The 12,369-nt window shown below is 44.5% G+C and overlaps 1 protein-coding gene across 1 annotated transcript; it reads right to left on the bottom strand.

Moving 5' to 3' along the window:
- Positions 1–10,108: 10,108 nt before the first annotated feature.
- LOC120053351 (transcription factor HES-1-like) lies at positions 10,109–12,087 on the bottom strand. Its single transcript, XM_039000475.1, has 4 exons — positions 11,714–12,087; positions 11,472–11,567; positions 11,251–11,338; positions 10,109–10,945 (listed from the first exon to the last, which is right to left on the bottom strand). Exons 1-4 carry the CDS (start codon positions 11,819–11,821, stop codon positions 10,434–10,436), a joined length of 804 nt encoding a protein of 267 aa, XP_038856403.1. The 5' UTR covers positions 11,822–12,087; the 3' UTR covers positions 10,109–10,433.
- Between the last annotated feature and the right edge of the window lie 282 nt (positions 12,088–12,369).

Genomic DNA, 12,369 nt, shown 5'->3' with positions numbered 1-12,369 from the left:
TGTCCGTAATAAAGTGCTGCTCTGCATTCTTGACATTGCTATCAACAAAACAATTCCTACAGTCCCTAGTTTTGTCGCACATGGACTACTGCCAAGTCATACGGTCAAGTGCCACACAGAGGGACATACTGTAGGCAAATTACAGTAGCCCCAGAACAGAGCAGTACGGCTGGTCCTTAAATGAGAGCTAACATCAATAACATGTCAATCTCTCCTGATTCAAAGTAGAGGAAAGATTGACGGCATCACCACTTGTCTTTGTGAGAGTTATTGACATGTTGAAAGCACCGAACTGTCTGTTCACGACTAGCACACAGCTCAGACATCCATGCATAACCCACAAGACATGCCACCAGGGGTCTCTTCACAGTCTGCATTTCCAGAACAGACACCGGGAAACGTACAGTAATACACAGAACCATGACTACATGGAACTCCACTTTGGCAGCAGCTAATGGAGATCCATAATAAATACAAATACTAATAACACTCAAGAATAAAAAATTGTTTTGGCCTGAGTTTTGAAACATTTCCATCCTCAATCGTATCAACAGAATGAGGAATAATACTAATCAGTGAAACTTTGCATGTGTGTCTCCCTCCATCCCCTTTCCCGCGTTGCCCTACTCCAGGGCTGCTGCCCTGTCAGTCACGCTAGTTTCCAGGACAGGCCAGGCAGGGAGTGAGGCAGAAGCAGCAGGGAGGGAGGGTTGACGCGTGTGTCAGAGGCGCTCTCCCACATTCCCCTTGCGGCTGGAAGCAGGCCGGCTGCGGAGGGGGGTTTGCCTCGTTCTCACGACCTCTCAGGTTCCTGCTCTCATCTGGGAGATATTCATTTCCTGCCAGAAAACAGCCTGAGGGGGGAGGAGGGGAGGTGAAGGGGGGTCTGGCTTCAAAATGAGTCCAGGGCTTGGTACAGCAAGCCCTGGGCTTATATCATAAAGCTCTTGCTTGTCTGGGCTGCAATCAAAGACAGCCACAGTGCTGGGCCGAGAGAGAGAAGGAGAGAGAGGAGAGGGAGAAGGAGAGAGAGAAAGAGAGAGAGGGAGAGGGAGAGAGAGAGAGAGAGAGAGAGAGAGAGAGAGAGAGAGAGAGAGAGAGAGAGAGAGAGAGAGAGAGAGAGGGAGAGAGAGAGAGGGTGACAGATTCCACCATATGGTAGCACTTACAGTAGGAGCCAAAGAGGAAGCATAGAGGTTGTTTTTTTCCTCTTTCCCTCCCTCCTTGCATGCGCGCGGAGTGTGGGAAACGTTAATGGGCACGCATGGCAGCTAACCCCACCGGTCGTGTTGTGACATGTGTGGTCAGTCCGGCAGCGCAGGCACTGCGCTTGGTAATCAGAGAGCCTAGTAAAGATGTTCTCTAGGGGTGGTGGGGTTTGGGGGAGGTGGAGGAAAGGAAGGGAGGAGGATGAATGGGGAGGGGGGGGGGGGGGGGGGGGGGGGGTTGTCTGCTGAGGGTCGTCTGCTGGGTGTCGTACGGGTCGCACCACGTGCCATCCCAGAAGGCCCGCATCCAGCTGTGGCCCTGGGCTAGGACAGGAAATGGGCTGTGTCCCCTAAAACATTGTGGGAACGTTGTATGTATGTGTGGGTGGGTTACCTCTGGCTCACAGGGGCTGACTCCTCTGCTTTCCCTTCCCCTCTCCCTCTCTCCAAACTCCCCCGTACCTCTCACCCCCTTCGGCCCCTCTAGACGCTTGTGTCCTGTCCTTTCCAGCGTCCAACAAACACATGGTTTCAATTGCGCAGCCTCGGCCCTGTAAAAGGTGTGATGGAAATTCTAAATAATAGCACTTATCCACACGTTGTGCCTCTTAGCAGATTAGTAATTGCGAACACCTGCAGTGCTGCCTTCAAAGAATGTTGAGTAGCCGGAGGCCGCACTCACCTGGACAGAATGCTACCACATGGCCGTGGCTTGCAGGCAAACCGTGTTTAGTATGACTTGTTTTTGTTGATTATATTATTTATTTTTATTTAGTCACATGCACAGGTAGTTGCAGTGTACACTGAAATACTTAAGCTCCGAGCCCCAACACTGCAGGTGTGAACGAAACAATAACACAAAAATGATAACAATATATACATATTTACAACTGTGACAATGATAAATATAAATGTCCATTGGGATTTGGGCAGGGTAATAGTCCGTTGGAAGGGGGGATAAAATGTAGGGGTGGTAGGAGTAGTGGTGGCTATTCAGCATGAAACACTATTCAGCTATTCTCTGCACTCTCTGACCACACCACTTGAAGTAAAAATGTAGACAGTTTATACACCGTCATCTTCTGTGGGGAGTGTAGGCCCGTTTGAGATCACATAAGAGTTTACTGGTCAATATAATGTACAGCCGACCGACAACATATCACAGAGGAATAAATTCCATCTACCGTGAAGTTTTCTTATATGCTGTGTTATGAAGTCCTTCTTAACAATTATAGATGGTACAATTCTTTCAATTTAACACATGAGCAACATTGGGTGAGGCACTTATCTTCTCCATCAAGTCTCTGCAATGCATCGTGTGCTGGTCTACCATAGATTCTCCCTTGTCCTATAAATACAAAAATATGGCCTTTTTATAAGTCTATTGATATCTTGCGTTTCAACCAAGATCGACATTTTACACAAGATGAAAGGAAGATATAATTATAAACTCAGCAAAAAAAGAAACGTACCCTCTCTGTCAACTGCGTTTACTTTCAGCAAACTTAACATGTGTAAATATTTGTATGAACATAACAAGATTCAACAACTGAGACATAAACTGAACAAGTTCCACAGACATGTGACTAACAGAAATAGAATAATGTGTCCCTGAACAAAGGGGGGGGGGGGGGGGGTCAAAATCAAAAGAAACAGTCAGTATCTGGTGTGGCCACCAACTGAGTTAAGTAATGCAGTGCATCTCCTCCTCATGGACTGCACCAGATTTGCCAGTTCTTGCTGTGAGATGTTACCCAACTCTTCCACCAAGGCACCTGCAAGTTCCCGGACATGTCTGGGGGGAATGGCCCTAGCCCTCACCCTCTGATCCAACAGGTCCCAGACGTGCTCAATAGGATTGAGATCCAGGCTCTTCGCTGGCCATGGCAGAACACTGACATTCCTGTCTTGCAGGAAATCACGCACAGAACGAGCAGTATGGCCGGTGGAATTGTCATGCTGGATGGTCATGTCAGGATGAGCCTGCAGGAAGGGTACCACATGAGGGAGGAGGATGTCTTCCCTGTAACGCACAGTGTTGAGATTGCCTGCAATGACGACAAGCTCAGTCCAAAGATGCTGTGACACACCGCCCCAGACCATGACGGAGCCTCCACCTCCAAATCGATCCCGCTCCAGAATACAGGCCTTGGTGTAACGGTCATTCCTTCGACGATAAACGTGAATCCGACCATCACCCCTGGTGAGACAAAACCGCGACTCGTCAGTGAAGAGCGCAATTTGCTAGTCCTGTCTGGTCCAGCGACGGTGGGTTTGTGCCCATAGGCGACATTGTTGCCGGTGATGTCTGGAAAGGACCTGCCTTACAACAGGCCTACAAGCCCTCAGTCCAGCCTCTCTCAGCCTATTGCGGACAGTCTGAGCACTGATGGAGGGATTGTGCATTCCTGGTGTAACTCGGGCAGTTGTTGTTGCCATCCTGTACCTGTCCCGCAGGTGTGATGTTCGGATGTACCGATCTTGTGCTGGTGTTGTTACACGTGGTCTGCCACTGCGAGGACGATCAGCTGTCCGTCATGTCTCCCTGTAGTGCTGTCTTAGGCGTCTCACAGTACAGACATTGCAATTTATTGCCCTGGCCACGTCTGCAGTCCTCATTCCCCTTGCAGCATGCATAAGGCACGTTCACGCAGATGTGCAGGGACCCCCGGCATCTTTCTTTTGGTGTTTCTCAGAATCAGAATCTATATATTTTTTTTATTACCTTTATTTAACCAGGTAGGCCAGTTGAGAACAAGTTCTCATTTACAACTGCGACCTGGCCAAGATAAAGCAAAGCAGTGCGACAAAAACTACACATAAACAAATGTACAGTCAATAACACAATAGAAAAGAAAAATAGAAAAATCTATGTACAGTTTGTGCAAATGTAGAAGAGTAGGGAGGTCGGCAATAAATTGGACATAGAGGAGAAATAATTACAATTTAGCATTACCACTGGACTGATAGATGTGCAGATGATGACGTGCAAGTAGAGATACTGGGGTGCAAAAGAGCAAGAGTGTAAGTAATAATATGGGGATGAGGTAGTTGGGTGTGCTATTTACAGATTGGCTGTGTACAGGTACAGTGATCGGTAAGCTGCTCTGACAGCTGATGCTTAAAGTTAGTGAGGGAGATATAAGACTCCAGCTTCAGAGATTTTTGCAATTCGTTCCAGTCATTGGCAGCAGAGAACCGGAAGGAAAGGCGGCCAAAGGAAGTCTTGGCTTTGGGGATGACCAGTGAAATAGACCTGCTGGAGCGCGTACTACGGGTGGGTGCTGCTATGGTGACCAGTGAGCTGAGATAAAGCGGGGCTTTACCCAGCAAAGACTTATAGATGACCTGGAGACAGTGGGTTTGGCGACGGATATGTAGTGAGGGCCAGCCAACGAGAGCATACAGGTCGCAGTGGTGGGTAGTATATGGGGCTTTGGTGACAAAACGGAAGGCACTGTGATAGACTACATCCAGTTTGTTGAGTAGAGTGTTGGAGGCTATTTTGTAAATGACATCGCCGAAGTCAAGGATCGGTAGGATAGTCAGTTTTAAGGGGGTATGTTTGGCAGCATGTGAAGGAGGCTTTGTTTCGAAATAGGAAGCCAATTCTAGATTTAATTTTGAATTGGAGATGCTTAATTGCTTACCGTCTGTAAACTCTTAGTGTCTTAACGACCGTTCCACAGGTGCATGTGCATTAATTGTTTATGGTTCATTAAACAAGTATGGGAAACAGTGTTTTAACCCTTTACAATGAAGATCTGTGAAGTTATTTGGATTTTTACGAATTATCTTTGAAAGACAGTGTCCTGAAAAAGAAATGCTTCCTTTTTTGCTGAGTATATAGCAGCCCACTGGGCACGCTAAGTCATCTGGGTAATATTTGGTTGAGACATTGATCAATGAGATTTCAACCTTTATTCACCCACTCAAAAAGACAGCCAGAAGTTTGTTGAATTCACAATGTGTTTTCACTATGCTTTCAACCATCTAAAAGCACAATGAAATTCCAATGGAAAAACAATATCAGAATTTTTATTTAGTTGTCGTATAAATGTGTTATCACAGCGCTTCCAACGATTTAAAAGCACAACAAAGTTCAAATGGGAATACAATGTCAGATATTTTGTAACTTAATGTGTTATCAATGTGCTTTATCTAATAGCACAACCAAATGACCTGGATTGTAGTTGAGATTACATTAAAAGAGCATGGTGCAAGTGATCAATGCTGTTTGAGATTCTGCACAGATTATTATAGCAATTGGGAAGATCTCCACAGACCTGTGGCCTTTGCGATCTTGAACACACTGTGTTTGATTATCAAAGCAACCAAATATCAACATTTGAAGAAGATGTATATTTTGTGACACTGACCTATTCTGGCTTTAATTCCAGTTTGTCAACGAAGTAATAATTGATATGTGGGATGCACGTCTCCATCTCAAACAAAAATCAAAGTTAAATAAAAGGACTAAATCAAATCAAACGTTATATGCACTTTAAATAATGTTTTATTGGATTTAGTCCTATTCTTTAACTTAGATTTTTGGTTGATATGGATACTTGAATCCAACATTTTAATTGTTAACTTGAAGATTAAATTTGAAATCAACCAAAGCTTGAAACCCTAGGCCTGTATATGCATCGTCTATTAGTTGAACACTGGGTTGAATTGAAACAATCAAATCAAATCAAATGTATTTATATAGCCCTTCTTACATCAGCTGATATCTCAAAGTGCTGTACAGAAACCCAGCCTATAACCCCAAACAGCAAGCAATGCAGGTGTAGATGCACGGTGGCTATGAAAAACTCCCTAGAAAGGCCAAAACCTAGGAAGAAACCTAGAGAGGACCAGGCTATGAGGGGTGGCCAGTCCTCTTCTGTCTGTGCCAGGTGGAGATTATAACAGAACATGGCCAAGATGTTCAAATGTTCATAAATGACCAGCATGGTCAAATAATAATAATCACAGTAGTTGTCGAGGGTGCAACAGGTCAGCACCTCAGGAGTAAATATCAGTTGGCTTTTCATAGCCGATCATTAAGAGTATCTCTACCGCTCCTGCGGTCTCTAGAGAGTTGAAAACAGCAGGTCTGGGACAGGTAGCACGTCTGGTGAACAGGTCAGGGTTCCATAGCCGCAGGCAGAACAGTTGAAACTGGAGCAGCAGCACGGCCAGGTGGACTGGGGACAGCAAGGAGTCATCATGCCAGGTAGTCCTGAGGCATGGTCCTAGGGCTCAGGTCCTCCGAGAGAGAGAAAGAAAGAGAGAAAGAGAGAATTAGAGAGAGCATACTTAAATTCACACAGGACACCGGATAAGACAGGAGAACTACTCCAGATATAACAAACTGACCCTAGCCCGCCGACACATAAACTACTGCAGCATAAATACTGGAGGCTGAGACAGGAGGGATCAGGAGACACTGTGGCCCCATCCGATGATACCCCCGGACAGGGCCAAACAGGAAGGATATAACCCCACCCACTTTGCCAAAGCACAGCCCCCACACCACTAGAGGGATAACTTCAACCACCAACTTACCATCCTGAGACAAGGCCGAGTATAGCCCACAAAGATCTCCGCCACGGCACAACCCAAGGGGGGGCGCCAACCCAGACAGGAAGATCACGTCAGTGACTCAACCCACTCAAGTGACGCACCCCTCCTAGGGACGGCATGAAAGAGCACCAGTAAGCCAGTGACTCAGCCCCTGTAATAGGGTTAAACAATAGCTGTTGATGACTTCGCAAATGCTTTATAGGCCTAAATAGCATAATTTATTAAATATGACTTATAGGGTTACATTTTATTTCCCTGTAAAACCTACGCTTTGGTATGACTTTGATAGCAGGGAATCTATTCAGTTATTAAGAGATCTCCCAATAATCATTCTCATGATAACATATTGGTAGTAGTAGTCAGTGACAAATAACAAAGCTAAACCTGGCACAGCTTGGTTAAAATCCTGGATGGGAGACCAAAACTGGATAGTTGTGTAGATACTGTAGATTAACTCTCTGGTAGAAGGTGCTGCCCATGGTTATTGTTTTTTTCAGATCTGACATGGTTTCAAAGGTAGAAATTCAACATAGGTTTGTCTATATTGAAAATTGGTTACCATGACATAATATTGTGGTTGAAATTTTACCCTCAAAACAGTTTACATTGATTACTATTTTCAAATCCAATGTATTTTCCACGTAGATTCCACGTCACAATATCGTGACAAATTACGTTGTCACGAGTGGCTGATATCTGGTAGTAAGCAATGATCAATACCAACCCAATGAGATTGCACTTCCTTGCGGTGTTGCTAGATGGCGCACGTGACTTCTAAAATCCTCGGACACGCACAATCTCCACTGCGAAAAGTGAAATGAGCCATCCCTCTCAAACTTAATTTTTTAATCTTCAAAAGAGGCTCATGTCAAATTTTCGAACATTTTGACATATTGTCAACAATATCATAATCTGATGGTGGGAGTAAAATTGTTTTCTTTGATGACCCACAAATGAAAATATTACATTTTCATTCGAGGTATGAAGGCCAGTTAAGGCAGCAAACAGCGAGAGAGTTGTTGATATAATAGTTACAACTCAAAGCTACTGCTAATATTATTGAAGGGCATCTCATGGCCATATTATCTTTCATATGTGAACTGTGAGAAATGTAATTTTATCAAACTGGTATTCCCTTCAGGCCTAAAGGTTATACACTACATGACCAAAAGGATGTGGACACTTGCTTGTCGAACGTATCATTCCAAAATCATGGGCATTAATATGGAGTTGGTCCCCCCTTTGCTGCTATAACAGCCTCCACTCTTCTGGGAAGGCTTTCCACTAGATGTTGGAACATTGCTGCAGGGACTTGCTTCCATTCAGCCACAAGAGCATTAGTGAGGTCGGGCACAGTTTAAATGCACATTACATTAACTTTTTATTATAAACTGTGATTGCTTTTTGTAATGTGTGTTTTTCTTATAGCAGTTTATTTATTTTAATATTTTTAATCTTCATCTTGTACTTTTTATGTGTTTTAATTTTGTTTGGTTTTAAATTCTTATTAATTGCTGTGTTGTTTTTATTGTTGGATCACAGGGCACAACTGTAAAATAGACTGTTTCAGCTTGTTTCCCCTGTTTAAATAAAGGTTAATACATTTTTTAAATTATGGGCAATTAGGCCTGGCTCACAGTCGGTGTTCCAATTCATCCCAAAAGTGTTTGATGGGTTTGAGGTCAGGGCTCAAGTTCTGTGCAGGCCAGTCAAGTTCTTCCACACCGATCTTGACAAACCATTTCTGTATGTACCTTGCTTTGTGCAAGGGGGCATTGTCATGCTGAAACAGGAAAGGGCCTTCCCCAAACTGTTTCCACATAGTTGGAAGCACAGAATAGTCTAGAATGTAATTGTTTGCTGTAGCTTTAAGATTTCCCTTCACTGGAACTAAGGGGCCTAGCCCTAAGAATAAAAAAGCATCCCATACTATTTTTCCTTCTCCACCAAACTTTACAGTTGGCACTATGCATTGGGGTAGGTAGTGTTCTCCTGGCATCCGCCAAACCCAGATTCATCAGCTGGACTCCCAGATGGTGAAGCGTGATTCATCACTCCAGAGAACGCGTTTCCACTGCTCCAGAGTCCAATTGTGGTGAGCTTTACACCACTCCAGCTGGACCTTGGCATTGCGCTTGTGTGGGGCTGCTGGCCATGGAGAACACGCTTCATGAAGCTCCTGACAAAAACAGTTATTGTGCTGACGTTGCTTCCAGTCAGTTTGGAACTCGGTACTGAGTGTTGCAACCGAGTACAGACAATTCTTAAGCTCTACGTGCATCAGCACTCAGCGGTCCCATTCTGTGAGCTTGTGTGGCCTACCACTTCGCGGCTGAGCCTTTGCTGATAGACTTCACAATAAAAGCACTTACATTTGACCGGGGCAGCTCTAGCAGGGCAAAACATGTGATGAACTGACATGTTGGAAAGGTGGCATCCTATGATGGTGCAATGTTGAAAGTCACTGAGTTTTTCAGTAAGGCCACTCTACTGCCAATTGTCTATGGAGATTGCATGGCTGTGTGCTCGATTTTATACACCTGTCAGCAACAGGTGTGGCTGAAATAGCTGAATCCACTAATTTGAAGGGGTGTCCACATACATGTGTATATATAGTGTATTTTCTCATAATTTCACATGTTCAGTGAAGTTTCCCTCTTCTTTCCTGTCTAGGATCTCGCCACCAACTGGACTGATACACCTGGCCAACTCTTGTTCAAAAACGTATGTAATTTAGCAGACGTTCTTATCTAGAGCAATTAGAGATACGTTCCTTGCTCAAGGGCACATCGACAAATTGCTCACCTAGTCAGCTCGTGGAATTGAACCAGCAATCTTTACTGGCCCAACGCTCTTAACGGCTAGGCTACCTGCCGCCGGTTTCTTATGGATGTAGCCAGAAGCAACAGCCTTTGTGTGATGGCATTAGGCAAAAGCGTGTGTATAAATCCAGCCCCACTTCACAGTCTATTACACTTGTAGGCAAGTGTTGTTGCGTAAAATTCTAAACTTTTACGCAACATAAGCCTAAATTCTGACCCATTCCTGGCGCAACAAGTGCATGTGTTTGTGATATTCCTGTGGTTTGAATGTGCATGAGTTTTGCGCGCGCAAGAATACATGAGTGATTTTCGTCAGGCAGTTACGCACAGTCAATATCAAATTTGACTTTTACACTAACATATTAGTAGAATAGGATAGCCATTTTCTCTTGGAAATTGTAGGTCGATAATAAATTATTCTCAAGTTTATCTAAAGTTCAAAACAAACGCAGCCTAAAGTAATTATTTGGTGATTAGGCTTTAAACATAGATAAGCGCACAATAATATGTTTTTCAATATCTTTACAAATTTATTTGTCTTCCAAAATGAAGAATAACGTAAAGTGCATTCAACATATCTTTGGTATCGCGCAATAAAAAAAAAGACACCTCGAATATAAAAATGCAGTGAACAGACTTCAACAATACAAAAAATCTCATTTCAATATGAACTTCACTCCCATATAGGCTATACAAATATAGTGCATCATCTTTTCATCTTAACACATTGAAAATACAAAAACAGAATCCAAACATAATTTTTGTAACATCGAACATTGAAGAACTAAGTGTCATTATAAAAAGTATTTTCGATAGGTCCTTTTTTTTTGTTCTACCAGGGTCGCCACACTGAGTCCGAGTTGCCTGTCGGTGCACCGGGGGACACCGCCGCTGGGACAGGCGTGTTGACCTGGTTCGCGTACACGGGGATAACGGGACCGTTGGGCGTAAAAGCTGCATTGGGGATAAGGAAGGCGAATTGTCCATCTGTGGCAGGTACGAGGTGGAAGCCGCCGTATACTTTTGTTGTTTCTGGTGACATGCTCCGGGGAGAGCCACCTTTACAAGGCTGGGGCATCACGTTGCCCTGCGGAGATGAGTTGGGGATATGTACCATGGACTGGCCGAAGGCGCGGTGGGGAGGCCCGGTAGGGATCTGGTGCTGCGTGGGGTAGTTCATAGCGTTTATCTGCGTCATGCAGCTGGCCAAGTGACCGAGAAGCCGCGTCCTGACCTCGGTGTTAACCCCTTCGCAGGTGGACAGGAACCGGGTGACTTCATTTGTGCACTCGCGGAATCCAGCTCTGTATTTCCCTAGCACGGTGGGATCAGAGTTCAAAGCAGCTGTGGGAGAAAGAGAGAAAATGATAAGCCACTGAGAATAACAACAGCATAATAACGACAATTTAAGTTTCAAACATGAACATCAAACTAAACATATACATTACGAAGCTCACCAATGGTTAAGATAAATTAGCTATTTAGTTAGTCCAAACAATTAGCTACATTTAGAGAGACTTCTTGGGAGAGAGGATGTGGGCCAAGTATGTAAACGGAGTACTTCATTCTAACATGATCTAAACCACAGATGGAAGTCTGGAAGAAATCAGCCCGGGTATTCACCCACTAAAATAGTTACAGTGACTTACCAGTCATTTGAGCTCTCTGGAGGTTCCGGAGATGTTTCACGGTCATCTCCAGGATGTCCGCCTTTTCAAGTTTCGAGTGTCTGGAACTCTGTAATATTGTAATATTGTTAGGATTGAAGACAGAATACTTTCTTATTAAAGTTGATGTTTTTAATAAAGTAAATCTATAACTGTGATTGTAATAATTCATTTGTTGTGAGAGATAAAAATGTAATACTTACATCTTTTTTGAGCGCATCCAGGATAAGTGTTTTCAACTGTCCCAAGCTTTCGTTGATTCTGGCTCTTCTCCTTTTCTCCATGATAGGTTTGGATGACTAAAGAAAATAAATATAATACATTGTTAGAATGGTGGGCCTTGCTCAAGGGGAAGGATATGCTCATGTTGTGCTATACTAGCCCGTGTGTAATTTTGGAGTGACAGAATATCCGCATTTCTAAGATGCTTTGACCGACTACTAACCTTCCTGTGCTCGGAAGCCGTCTTGGGTTTATCAGGTGTCGTGTTCATGCTAGCTGCAGTAGCAGCAACAGGAGAGACTGATGTCTTTTCCAGTATATCGGCAGGCATCTTCGGTCTGTCTGAAATATCCAACAAGAGCAACGGCAACTCGGTATTACAGTCCACTGTTGGTGGTTATTGACAAGTAGTCGGCACCTATTCACAGTACCCTCTTATGAAATTCCAAATTCCGGAGGAACAAAATCCTTTTTGGGTGGTAGCGCACCTATGTGCGTGAGACAAGCGTCCCCAAGTCAGCCGCAAGCTGAATGATGTCACGGAATCGAGAAATCACTGTCTGCCAGCGGACGCTGCGTCTGTCTAGTGGCACTTCTTGTTGGTCTTATTTATATCTAGGACTGCACGCGAACGGCTCGTGTGAAACTTCCAAAACTTTCTTTCCCACAGTAACTTTCTACCAATCAGTGCGAGGGACACGCGGCCGGAGGGGAGGATGGCTCGTGGTCGGCGCCCTTCCATTGGTTGTTTGGAGTTTGAGCGGGCGGCCAATGGCGGGGGCCGGGTTTAAGGCACGACCGGGACTGCCTTCAATCATTCAGTTTACATATTAACACTTGAGCCCCTGACTACCACCCAGCGCAGAGAGTGCAGGGCTG

The sequence above is a fragment of the Salvelinus namaycush genome, chromosome 9 (genome assembly GCF_016432855.1).
Source record: "Salvelinus namaycush isolate Seneca chromosome 9, SaNama_1.0, whole genome shotgun sequence".
In the NCBI taxonomy this organism is placed as follows: Eukaryota; Metazoa; Chordata; class Actinopteri; order Salmoniformes; family Salmonidae; genus Salvelinus; species Salvelinus namaycush.
This window is presented reverse-complemented; position numbering and strand designations above follow the sequence as displayed.

Coding starts and splice junctions, on each gene's coding strand:
- LOC120053351 (XM_039000475.1), bottom strand. CDS start 11,821: ATGCCTGCCGATATACTGGAAAAGACATCAGTCTCTCCTGTTGCTGCT. Junction 11,568..11,713: donor CGGCTTCCGAGCACAGGAAG/GTTAGTAGTCGG, acceptor TATTTTCTTTAG/TCATCCAAACCTATCATGGA. Junction 11,339..11,471: donor TGGATGCGCTCAAAAAAGAT/GTAAGTATTACA, acceptor ACAATATTACAG/AGTTCCAGACACTCGAAACT.